The sequence below is a fragment of the Sebastes fasciatus genome, chromosome 1 (genome assembly GCF_043250625.1).
Source record: "Sebastes fasciatus isolate fSebFas1 chromosome 1, fSebFas1.pri, whole genome shotgun sequence".
NCBI lineage: Eukaryota > Metazoa > Chordata > Actinopteri > Perciformes > Sebastidae > Sebastes > Sebastes fasciatus.
Window position 1 is genome coordinate 24,263,412 of NC_133795.1, and position 13,308 is coordinate 24,276,719.

Below are 13,308 nucleotides of genomic sequence, written 5' to 3' on the forward strand. Positions count from 1 at the left end.
CTAGCATTGGAAGAGATGACTAACAAGACACCTTTAAGTAACTCATGACTTTCATTCATTTCTACTGGCTGTCAGAAGGGAGTGCAGCACTTACTGTATAACTGTATATGTAAGTCTCTGCTTGGTGTTTTTTTTGTTGACACTGACTGCTTACTGTACGATACAAGAATGTCCGTTTTGTCTACCTGAATGCTGTTGTGTATCGCACTGAGCTGTTTCAATTCCCATTTCAGCAGTAGGTAAAAGTTTACTGGGAAAAGTCAATACTATAGACTACAATACTGTATACACATAAGCAAGACATGCACATTTGTGTATATACAGTAAATGTAACAGCATGTAATAGATATTTATGGAATATACATGTATGTCTGAAAGATTTTGATAATTGAATGGATAATTTTGTATGTGATGGCTCAAACGATGAAAGAGCATTTAGAAGTTGACAATCTCACTGAAAATCAACTCATCGTTTTGATCAGCAAGATATGCACACACGTACCAAAACACATGCAATTGTCTCGAAAGAATGAGAAATTCAAATATTTTGTGAACAACAAACTAATTGTTCAGAGATTTGAGCAGTAATAATGTTTTAAAAAAAATAATTCTCATTCGAGAATTGAGCCAAAGCGAATGGGAAAAACTGTAAACTTATCCTCCCATACATCGGTTTCTGTCACAACTTTCAGCCAGTAATGGATTCTTAAGTTAGATGAGGTACCCTAATAAATAGTAAAATACTGTACAATAATAACGGTTTTGCACAATAGTGTTGAAAATACAAGTATGTGGGGGAAGGGAAGAGACTGAGTGAGCTGGGTATTTGAAATCCAGAAACAGTGACACAGAAAGTTTTATCTTTCTTTATTGCACAATCAAAAAGGCACATGTCATATTCAAGAGAATAAAGTTCACAATAACAAAGCAACTGAGCAAGCGATAACAAACGACAAAGGAAATTTCGAGACAAAAATAATGAAACAAAATTTCATTATTCAAGACAAAAATAAATTTAAAAAAGTCATTATTCAAGACAAAATAAATAAATAATGAAATAAAAAAGAGACAAAAATAAATAATAGAATTTAAAAAAATAAATAAATAATGAAATAAAAAAAAATACCACAAGTGGTCAATCAGGAATTAATGTATTAATAAGGACAAAGGGCTTTTTGAATTTTATAACATTTCACATATTTTTTTGTATACTATTATCTCGTTTAGATATGCAGCAAATACAGGAATAGTTTTTAAGAAATTAGATTTGTGTATTAAATATTTTGCCAAAATAATTAAATTCTTATTCCCACACTCTGTTTTCTTGTCCTCCAGTTGGAGACCAAAGTTTATATTTTTAAATGTTAGAATCTGAACGCTTTGATCATTATAACTTATCTAATATTGAAGAGCCTCCACAAAGATCCTCTGCAAGAGAAAAATAGATAACTGACACAGAAAGATAATTGTTGAGTCGCTGGCATTGATCAGCAGCCCACTCAAGCCTGTGCAGATACAGCGGTTGCTTTGTGTTACAGGATTTATTAGTCATCTTTATCTTGTCATATGCTGAAAAATAGTGTGCCAGAATTATCCAAAGAAATGAGTTTGTACCGTATAACCTGGGCATATATTTATTTTTCCTGATCAAATAAAGCATTGTTAGGTTAACACATTCAGGACATTCTTATCTCTGTTCAGTGTTTGTTCATTACAGCACACACGAGTCCAGTACCATACTGTATTGTGCTGTGAGCACAAATGCCAGATGGGAGGTGGTGGAGGTTACTCGCACTGTGTCCTTGACTAATGTGACACCATCAGCACATCACTGCTGTTGTGGACTGACATTACTGGAGCTGCTCTGTGCAGCAGAGGGCACATGAAGGCCACACTGGCTCCTGAATGAATAACATGTCCCTGAATGTCTCACCAGTGGCAACATGACGGCAAACCTGGTCGAGAGTATATCTCAAATATGTACTTCTAATCATGTTGTGTTTACAGAGTGACTGACATGATATTCCACATGGCCTTTGGCACACAGTCTTCAGAAATTCGTTTAAAGTGAAACTTTAAATATTCATAACCTTCATAATATATAATGCAATAGCTTCTTCTGTGTTCTAAAAATCTTTGGAAGGGCAACGTGATGTTTAAGCGCATCCGTGAAATCCACAGATGTCTTGTGTACTGCCTCCCACTCAGATTGTTATGGCTTCTGACAGCCAGAGAAAGATATATTCCGTCTGTTCTCAAGGAGCTGTTTGCGGTTCCTAAATTGGCCGAGTCACATTCGTATCTCTTGATAGCAAGTCCTCGGGGAAGGTGCAGAACGAAGCAGCGCCAGAGGCAGAAGCGTCTCCGCCTGGCACTGTTTGTTGTTGTCAATGGTCCGCTGGTCTCTCATTGTCTGATGAGTGTTTGTGTGCCACTTTCTGTTAAGGAAAAGCCTTAAGTAACGGTGCTCTCAGTGACTTTCTGTTAGATTTCCCAATGCTGTTTATTCAGTCATCACCAGCTGCTGCTCTCTGCCATTGTCTATTGATGTACCCGACTGCCACTGACCAATGGCTGTGATGTTTGTCTGGTCAAACATAGGACTCTGTAAATGAGTGTCTAGAACTAAATATGCACATCTGCAACATCCTGACTGAAAGCCTTGATCACAGTTACTGGCTAGGGCAGAGGTTCTCAATCTCCTTTTAGCCAAGGATCCAGGATACTGGGGATCCCCTCATGTATGTCTCTGAATAATTTGAGGTTTTTACACTTCTATAGTCTTAGTTATGTAAAAGATATAAGATACATGTATTAGAAAGGTATTAGACATGTATTAAACATATTTGCAGAGAGTTATAAATTTGACAGATTAGAACATAATCTATGAACTATTATACCAACCCAGTCATCAGAAAAAAATGTAGGCATTGTACGTTTCTACAAACCAGGGGATACGTTGAATGAAAATGTTTCATAAATATGTTTCTTATCAGCCTCATATCACTCTTGCAGAAACACACAATCACACGTGGTCAACGTTGTGAAATTATTGGTAATGTTTAGGCAACAAAAGTACCTGGTTAAGGTTAGAAAAAATATCATGTTTATTGTTGAAATAATAACAAGTAAAATACAAATGCCCATGGCGAACTTTCTTCGTAACTTTACGTAACAAGTGTAACAACGTTACGTAAAACAAAAACAGTTACGTAAAACAAAGTTAGGTAAAACAAAGTTGTTTAGAACAACGTCACGTAAAACAATGTCACGTAAAACAACGTCACGTAAAACAACGTCATGTAAAACAACGTCACGTAAAACAACGTCATGTAAAACAACGTTACGTAAAGGTTAGAAAAAATATCATGGTTATTGTCGAAAATAATAACTTACCAAGATAATGTAAGAACCACAATAACTGTAAATACACAACAAACACCGTTGGCGAACTTTCTTCATAACTTTGTGTAACAAGTGTAACAACGTTATGTAAAACAAATCAAAGTTGCATAAAACAAAATTGCATAAAACAAAATTTGTTAAACAACGTTGCGTATACAAAGTTGCGTAAAACAAAGTTGCGTGAAACAACATTGCGTAAAACGTCATGTAAAACAACATCACGTAAAACGTTACGGAAAAAGCGTAAAGTCAAAGTTTACTTTTGGTTTCACGAACAGCGGTCTCCTGGGTGAAAGTCCTGTGTTTGTTTGACCCATCCACCACCCTCCCCTGTAGATTTAAAAATTTAAATATAAAGCCTTTTGAAATAACAATGTGTCATGATGATTTAAATGAATGCATGTGAAAACCTTTCACGGACCCCCTGGCAGAGTGCCACGGACCCCTGGGGGACCCCACTTGGAGAATTACTGGGTTAGGAAACTCTTTGTTTTCCTTTTGTTTTGAAACCCTGTCATTTCATTTCATGTTTTAAAGCAGATTGCATATCCTTACTGCTTTGTGAATGATGAGATATGCAAATCCAAGAACTACATCTAAAACAACACACAATATAATGTTTGAGGTTTGCAATCAGAATGTGAGCTGCAAACGTGTGACCTTGCGTACCCACGGGTCACCCATGAAAGTGTATGCACCTCACTTTCCTCTATTCATTTACAACATCTCTCTGCTCATTAGCACATTTGGTGCACAGCGGGAGAGTTTTCAGAGCTCTATGTAGGTCAGGGACAGGGTGTGTAGGAGTTGGTTTCATCTCTATTCTGTGATGTATCTTATTTTCCCCTCAAGAATAGCTTTCACGCAGCTCCACTCCCGGGGCTCTTTATTTTTCTAAGCTGCAGTGTGTTTGATGGCTTGTCCAAATGCCTTCCCTCAAAGAGAGTTGCTCAGAGTACCTGTCATGTTGATTCTGAGAAGGGTTATTTTAAAGCCAGGGTCGGTAATGTTGAGAAACTAGTACGAATACGCTAAATTTAAAAAAATTAATCAACCTAAAAACTATGATGCGCAAAGAGTGCAAGGGCAGAGCGCACGCAGGCAGGCAGGTCAATCCGTTCTCACTCCCAACTCATCAAGTACCGCCGTTTGGTAAGTGCCCTTTGGCATTGGATAACGATGCACGAAGGCGCCCCTTAGCGACTGTACACGACGCACGGGGCATTCAACAAACTCCAATGTAAACCCACCCGCGGCGTTATTTGATGGTCAGAGCAAGGGACTCCGCTTAGGGTGGGCAGGAGGGGTGGTGGATGGGTCAAATGGTACAAAATAAGTCAACACAGGTCATGACCAGTGTTGACTTACAGTATTTTGACAGGGTCAGTTGTTAGTCATGTGACTTGTTAGTATCGTTAGTCCCGTGAGTCGCTAGTCTTAACTAAGTGGTCGTGTTGTCTAACTTTCTGTGAAAACAGAAGTTTATTTTCGAAGGACACTATGCATGTAACGGACATATATTGACACGCCGTCCTTGACACGTCCGACAGTACCGCAAGAAGGGTACCCCGTACGTTGGTCTCCAATGCTGAGGGGCACTGACCAAGCAGCGGTATTTGACGAATTGGGAGTGACAATGTGTTGGGTAGGTAGGTAGACAACAGGTAGTCCATCCAATCACTGGGTTGGCAGTAGCTCGGTCTGTGGGGACTTGGCTTGGGAACCTGAGGGTCACCGGTTCAAGTCCTCGCACGGACCAAGTATGGACTGTGAACTGGTAGCTGGCCTTGAGCAAGGCATTGGAACCCCAAACTGCTCCCCGGGTGCTGTATAGTAGCTGCCCTTCCTAATCCTAGGATGGGTTGCTGAGACTAAATTTCACTGTGTGCTTCGCTGTGTATAATACAATGTGTGACAATAAAATCAGATTTTTATGATGTACATTTTACACATTTCAATGATTGGACAGGTTTATTACAGTCCTGCGACAGCCAGTCAGATTTTTTAAATTTTTTTTGTCATAAAACTTGATTGCTGTCAAGATGTCAAGAGAATTTCAACAAATATAACAAAAATGTGCTTGAAGAACATTAACAACCCTAGCTTTAAGTGAAAAACGTTTGGTTCTTTTATTCTACACACTAGCTGTTTGTTGATTGTAATAATGTGAAAATATCAGTTATATAAAGAATGGCTTTCATCTTTGGAAGTACAATCGTGGCAGTAACTTTCAACAAGATCTTATGCCGATAGCTTCTAAAGCGTTCATTGAAAGAAGCAGCTCCTCCCTTTTTCCTCAAGTTATACGAGCCATACCATAGACTGCACAGCCATGGCCCAAATGACCTGTGAGCTAATCAGTACTGCAGTGACGAATGTAGAAACAATGCTTTCTGAGGCTGAGCAGAACTTTTCCCCCCACAAAAGAGTCATTGTTGATTTGACCAATGTGTGGGCCGCCTGGAAAAACTGTGTCTGTGGTACAGAGGAGGTGGCTGGGTCCATATTGTACTCGTAAACACGCAGAGAACTGGTTTCTAAAGAAAGCCACAGCGTTTGCTTCACATGACTTTTATTTTCACGGTAACTCTTCTTCATGGTGGTAATTCAGGATTCAAAGCTATCGCTATTCCTGAACCACAGTGCTAACAAACATGTCCAGAATTAGCAGTCAGCAAGCAAAGAGAGCTTTAACGGACATCAGGACAGCCCTTGTATCCAGGTTAAAAAAAACAAGTGCTGACAATGAATTTTTCAGCCGTCCTCCGCTCCAAGCTGTCATTTCCCCAAAGGAGCCCAAAAACTGCCCATCAGGCCCAAGAATGTTCCAGCATGGGAGGCAGTTCGGTGCTGATCAAAATGCAAAGCAGATGCTGGGCTCATCGAGTTGTACACTAACATGCACAGGAACAGTACGTCATAGAAAAACCCCACTTTGTGTAATAATGAAACGATTACTGTGTGCAGCAATTTAATACCTTGAGGACATGTGTCATGGTGTATTTCCATTTTATTTTGAAAATATGCTAACAGCAAATCTAATTTCCATGATTACAGGTGGCAATTTACACGGCGCCCAGCTATTCGTTGAGGAAATACCACAGGTTCAAAATCACTGTAAAACATTATGTGTGTTTGCAAATACTGTATATTGATTTTTCATTTAATTAACTCCTGAGATGTCTTGTCTGCTGTCATACCTGTTTTCATTGATAAGATGAGATGAAATTAGCCTCTCAGATAATTGAGGTCTGCAGCGTTAGGGCGCATGTTTTCATCAGCGGGTGTGTGGGTATCTTAATTAATCTGCCACTAAGCCTCGTCAGACTCTTTTGATTTAACTAACAGTCTTTCCAACGGCCATATGTCATGTTTATAGTGCTAGATTAAACTATGTTTCTCTCTCTCTGTGAACCTGAAATGTGGAGGAGATTTAAGTGCACATTACTTCAATTTTATTTCATATGTTTAGCCGAACTGTTTGAAAAAGTTGCTTGATTTATGGTGTTTTTATGCACTGCAAGAAAACACTAAGTACACTCTGCTGCTGAAGAAAACAAGTGTAAGAATTCCAGTCTAATTTGTGAACACACTGTAGGATTAAAGCTGAAGTAGGCAAGTTGGAGCAAATATGATTAAAAAAAGTATTTTTTTATAAAACTGACACTGTATCCTGACAGTAGTGCATGAGACATGTAATCCGAAAAAAAATAAAATAAAATTCATGTGCCTCTGTCCTCCAGCTAGTGCTTCTTATAGACAGGAGGAAAACAACCAATCAGAGCCGAGCTGGAGCCTTTCTACTCTGAGCAGCTGTCAATCACTCGCAAACTCCAATCAAATGATCAAACTATGAATATTCTGTTACTTTAATGCCTATTTCTCACCTCAAATGTTTTCAGAAACATCTTGTAGTGTACTGTTTAGCTGTAAAATGAGAAACTTTGTATCCCGGCAGCCATGTTGAGATCAGTTGAGGAAATACCAAGCACCGCCCACCAGCCGGAGCAAACTTTCTCATTTTACAGCTAAACAGTACACTACAAGATGTTTCTGAAAACATTTTAGGCAAGAAATATTTTATCAGTTATCTAGTTTGACTGTTTGGTCGGAGTTTATGAGTGATTGACAACTGCCTCCGTTGAATAAACAGCCAATAGGAACGCTCTCTCTCTGAAATGACCTGTGATTGGCCAAAGTCTCCCGTCACAGGCTCGATTTTTAAAGCCTGAAAACAGAGCCATGAGGAGATGCAGAAGTCTAGTTTTATCTCAGAACACTTGAATTACAATATGCTGAAAGGTTATTAAGAATTTTTTGCCCAATGATGCCAAAAACATTCGGCCTACTGTCACTTTAAGAGGACATTTCAGTTCAGCCTTATTTAGCACAACACTGATTATTTTGAATATCTTAAAAGGTGTTTTGGTTAAGCAGCTTTGCACTGTTTATAAAGACCAGAGAACATTCCAATCCTTCAGTCCATTTGGCTTTGTTTTTGCCTGTATCCAAATAATTCCTATTATATGAAGGGTGGGAGTTAAAACATCACCCAGTACTCTGGAAATAGCACATTAAGGCTCAAGCAATAACTCCTGAGTTCATATTTAGTGCAGCTTATTATCAGATGCAGACAGGTTACAACCTATGTTTTGCAATCTTTTTTTCTGTGCTTTTGATTTGTAAGCTCGCAAATCCTCGAAAAAAGAATAAACATGATCTTAACTTCATTATTCAGGGTCTCTAATATTATAGAAGATTATCTTTCTGTCATTCAATTTTATTATTATTTTTTGATTATGTGGTATCAATCATTGTTTTCATCATAGGTGTCACTTTCAGCTCAAATGGTGGACATCTTATTTTGGTACAATCTATTTACACCTGAATTGTGTCTCTTTTTCAGGGATTATGTCTACTGCGATGTCGCAACAGCAACCGCCAAAGGAGGATGAAGAGGAGGAAGATGAGGAGCAAGGGGAAATGTTTTCCTTTGATGACAGTGCGGATGAGGAGAAGCTTCAGGAGGACAATAAAGGGATCACCTCTGACTCTGTTACATCTGTCCTGCTGTCAAAAAAGGAGGACAGTGAGACATCAAGCAGTGTTTCGCAGACAGGCACAGACAGCAAACAACCTGTCAGAGCTGCGCCTCCTGCTAGACAGGAGGGCAAGGCCAAGGACGTAGCTTCTAGTGAAGGTAACATATTTTCTTGCAATAATTAAGTTATTTTTTAAATAGGTGCTGAATCGATCTTGGTTGTTCACCTGTAGCCTGTAGATGATAGAGCTGTTCAGAACAACATAAACAAGTGATACACTTTGGTGGAAGATGTACTTCCTTTACCTAAGTTTTGATGAGCAAGTTAGATTGAAAAAAATAACCAATTATTAAAGGGACTGTTTGTAACTTCTTACACGTATAAATCAATCCGGGTCGGTGTCCTATGCTCGCTTGCGTGTGGCTACGCTGTTCAGACAAGACTCCAACACAAACTACACGGAAGTAACAAAAACGCAAAGTTATATCTAGTGAAGCCCGTCGTGCAAAACAGAGTTGGCCGCGGTCGGAGGACGCAGGGGAGACCGTAGCTTTGGTCTCCAGGGCCGGAGTCTCTGCTGTACTCTGCTCCTCTGCCTGCCTGCCTTCACTCACAGCTCGCTCCACCTCAAGTTCATGTGCGCACACTGCACACTGCAGGAGAGTTAGCAGCTCTGAGAATATCTAGTAAATGTACAGTGGACGTTTGTGCAGAAATAACTGCTGCAGCTCCTCCAGACCAACAGAGGTTTTCCGTGTCTTGTGAAGTGACGGGGCTCCGCAGCAAGTTACTTTATCGTCTCCGACCGGGTGCCGGTGTCTTCCCTGTTCCTTCTGACCGCGGTCGGGAGGCTGAAGCAGGAAAAGCCAACACTAGGATCAGCATTGATTCATGGAGAGACCTTCGTCAGGTCAGCTAACATTACTGCCAAGCAGGTGAAATATAGAGTGATATTGTGATTTTAGCTGACGTGTGTCGCCTCACTGTTTTGAGCGATGCTCGTTCATGTCTATTTAGAGCGAGCAAGCGGGAACCCGACGCTGACTTTCGTTGACTTAACGCCCACAGGTGTCGCTGTAAACAAGCAGTTTCTGATTCTTACAAACAGTCCCTTTAAATATTTTTAAAATATTATTTAAAAAGTAAACTAAATCCTACAAAACAGTAGAATTAGTCAGTCACTTCTTCTGTGTTCATTGACTGTAGTGTGTGTAGCCTGCATACACTATACGCAGTAATTAATGGTGAAAGGAGTTGCACCAATACTGTTTAGATATATTAGATATATATTAGATAAGATATTGGTGGGGATATGTTTGGGGAAGGCCCAAAGAAAATATTAGCTAATGAAGTTGGAGAGGGCTTTGTTTTTCTAAGAAGATACAGTCCATTGTTGTGGTAGGCTAGCCGCCTTCATCCAGCTCCTGCACTAAACCTAAACTAGCAACTGTGTTAAGTTAATTTACTGCAAAACAAGCCACCCAAAATGTCAAATACATATATTAGTAGCTAACTGTAAAGCAATGAGCTGTGTATTATTGATTTATACACAACATTACTGAAACAAGTAACTTAACGTTAGCTAGCTAACTTAATCACAGTAACTTACTACGTTACTGCCCAACACTGGTATCCATAGCAACGTCACGTTAACCATCGATTCATTATGAAGGTATGGCTTTATCTAAAGTGCTATAGTATTATACATAACAACATTTTGTCAAATATTGGATGATTTGTTTATTTGTTTATTTATTTTGCACAATTTAAGACTATACAACATAACAAAATAAAATAAATGAATAATATAAAGTGCAGGAAGAGGCAAAAAACCCACTGGGCTTATCTGACGCCTCCACCTAGAGATAAGATTAATATAAAGAAATAATATGACTACATAATAGTGTTAAAAAACAATTAGGACAAGATATATATAATAACAACAATAACAATACAGTAAATATATAAAAAAGACAAGTGTGTGTGTGTGTGTGTGTTGCGTTGAAGTGTATGGTTAGTGTTTGTGAGGAGGATATTGATTTAAATATCTAATGACTTCTGGGTAATCGTAACCAAACAACATTGTGAGTGGGAAAAAATAAAAAACATAAAAACAGATACATGGACAACATGGGGAAAAGCAATTACAAAACAGCAATTAAATGACCCTTTAAGCGACTTTTGAAACATTTGACAGATGAACACTTTATTGATAGATGTGAAAAGTATTAACATAATTTGAACATAATTTGGTTCCCCTAAATCTTATCGAAAATTAACCTCTACTAGTGAGGAATTTAGGAGGATGAAGATCTAGAGATTGACGGGTTGAGTATGAATGGACCTTAGAATTTGTTTTAAAATAGGTCTTGAACTGCTCAGGAGTATTCCCCCCAGAAAGTATCTTATAAATAACATTTATAAGACATTTTTCTTTGGCCTATCTGGAAAATTGGGTTGTACCGGATACTGGGAAATTGAATTAAAGTACAGGACATGAGTTAATTTACTTATTTTCCACCACTGCTGATGGGTGTGGACTTTGACAGTTTGACACCATCTGGCTTAAATTAATGTAACTTCAACCATTTTAACTTTAGACACACGGATAGTGGTTGACGTTGCTGTGCTGTAACCAAAACCCACCGCTCCATCCTCTCAACATGTGCGCTGTCATCAAACTGCTGCCTGCCGGGCAAATCACTGAACCACTACCTAATTCACTGTACGATAATCTGTCTTTGATAAACTGGCCTTCAGATTTTATGTTTCTTCTTTAGTTAATGTATTCTGATCAGTTTCCCTTAACCACACGCTGTGTGATTGACTTCAGCTTGTATGTGTTGTTAATCTTCCCCTAACAGGATTTAATTAGTGCCTCAGGCAGACAGAGCGGAGTTAAATTTCCCCTTAATTGGATGGAAGTTATATGTAGATATAAGTATGATATATTTACTACCTGGCTAACGTTGCCAAACAGGCCCTGGTAATTACACTCCCAGATAAAGAGACTTAGGTCTTGGAGAAGTTCCGATGGACAAAGTGAAGCGATTACCGCCTAATTAAAAAGCTTTTTTACCAAGTCTATGTGTGTGGTAATCCGTTAAGTGGGCTGTGGAGATGCGTAGGGGAATTCTGGGCGTTGATAATAGTGTGCAGTGGAGGTCTGTTACAGTTATGTAATAGAGGGCTGAGAGAAGCTGAGATTCAGATGCCTCCCTCGCCAGATGACATGTGTTTACATGGTGGGATCCAAAGGAAATCGATCGTGACATTTGTTTAACAGCACTTTCCTTGTAAATACCTTTGCTGTGAAAATACAATAAATCCATGCAAAATTGTTGTTGTGACTACCTTACACCATCTGCTTGAATATCTCAGACTTTGATGTCCTCCTTAAAGCAAGTGTGATTTAGTTTTCGACAAGAACTTTTTAGTTTTCTAGGTTTTGAGAAGCTCTACTGTATACAAGAAGTAAGAGAGAATGAGTAATTACAACATAACGGTCTTTCAAGCTGTCGTTTGAAAAATTCAGACAAACGTGCATGTGTCATTTTTCAAATACGTGCTTCCTTTGCTTTGGAATAGTTTGTCTCATGGTTGCTGTTTTCCTCATGTTGACAGATGTTCCAGTTGCCGAGTCACCCAGCGGGTAAGTTGCCTTTGATTCCTATTACAGTATGGGGGGAAACTACTAAAGGGTGGTGGAGAGAGTAAACTCAACATCACACCACATCAGTGTTATGTCATTATGTCGGGGATAATGTCATGCTTGCACTCCATCCAAACACGCCACAGTGGGTATGAGATACTGTGATGTTACGCCGCATCTATTTGTATAACATTTCGATGCCAGATGGCATGTCAAACCCACAGTGACAAGTCGTAATGTCAAGTATAAAGCGATGTTGCTGATACAGTCCTACAGGGAAATCACTGGATTGCCTAATTCATGATGATGCATACAGTATAGTATGATCAGTCTTGCCTATACTCTGTTATGCTGTGTCAAGATGGATTTAATTTGAAAACTCAGTCACCCAATGAAAAGAAAACATATTTTCCAATGTAACCCTAGTGATATGTAGCCATGCATACAGTGTTGGTTTTCTCTGCTTAAGTTTTAAGATAGCCATCTCTAAGATTTCTGCTGCCACCCCAATACAGTGGAGGTAAATAGATATTAATTGGTGATGCTCAAAGCACTGAATAATGACATTCTCCTAGATCTTTTTCACGGCAAACATTTTGACTTTTAATTGCAGGAAAAAGAAGACAGGTGTAACTAATAACATTGATGGCTTCGTTCATTTAAGGCCCCGTCTACATGTATACAGATATTATTAAAAACTGATATTTTCCCCTCCGTTTAAAAAAAAATCTGTCCACACGACCTTCGTTTTACAAAATATTTCCGTCCACACTCAAACACTCAAACGACTCCAAATGCTCGCTGTAATATTTACATGTCACCATAAGTTAGATCACAAGTTAAGGGTCAATGAATTTTGTCACCACCCTTCTCTCTCCCTTTCGTTCTGCTCCATTACAGTCAGTTCGATAACCGTTATTGTTGGTGGGGGGCTGGGATTCCTGGTCGAACTGCATTACTGTCATCACTCTGCTGTATCAACTGTCTCTTTACATACATAAATGACAAAAGGGAGGTCACTCAGGTTTATGTCCATAGCTCTTCTGAGTGCTCCAAACCTCGCGATCAATCACCATTCAGCCTCAACATGTTTAGTGTGTTCCCTGCTTTGGCCTCCTTTGACTGAAACATTTTTCAAATGTAAAGTAGTAATTAATCCGAGCAGGGCTAACAAAACATAAAAAATTTTGTAGTCCGCCATCTTTTCTG

The 13,308-nt window shown here is 39.0% G+C and overlaps 1 protein-coding gene across 3 annotated transcripts in view; it reads left to right on the top strand.

Annotated features, from left to right (window-relative positions):
- arhgef10la (Rho guanine nucleotide exchange factor (GEF) 10-like a) overlaps positions 1 to 13,308 on the top strand; it is a 148,821-nt gene that overhangs the window by 5,170 nt on the left and 130,343 nt on the right. For all 3 annotated transcript variants that reach the window (XM_074639229.1, XM_074639244.1, XM_074639238.1), the window contains exons 2-3: positions 8,312 to 8,605; positions 12,072 to 12,099. In XM_074639229.1, the coding sequence (XP_074495330.1) occupies positions 8,317 to 8,605; positions 12,072 to 12,099 (317 nt within the window). In that variant the 5' untranslated portion in view covers positions 8,312 to 8,316. The remainder of the gene's footprint in view (positions 1 to 8,311; positions 8,606 to 12,071; positions 12,100 to 13,308) is intronic.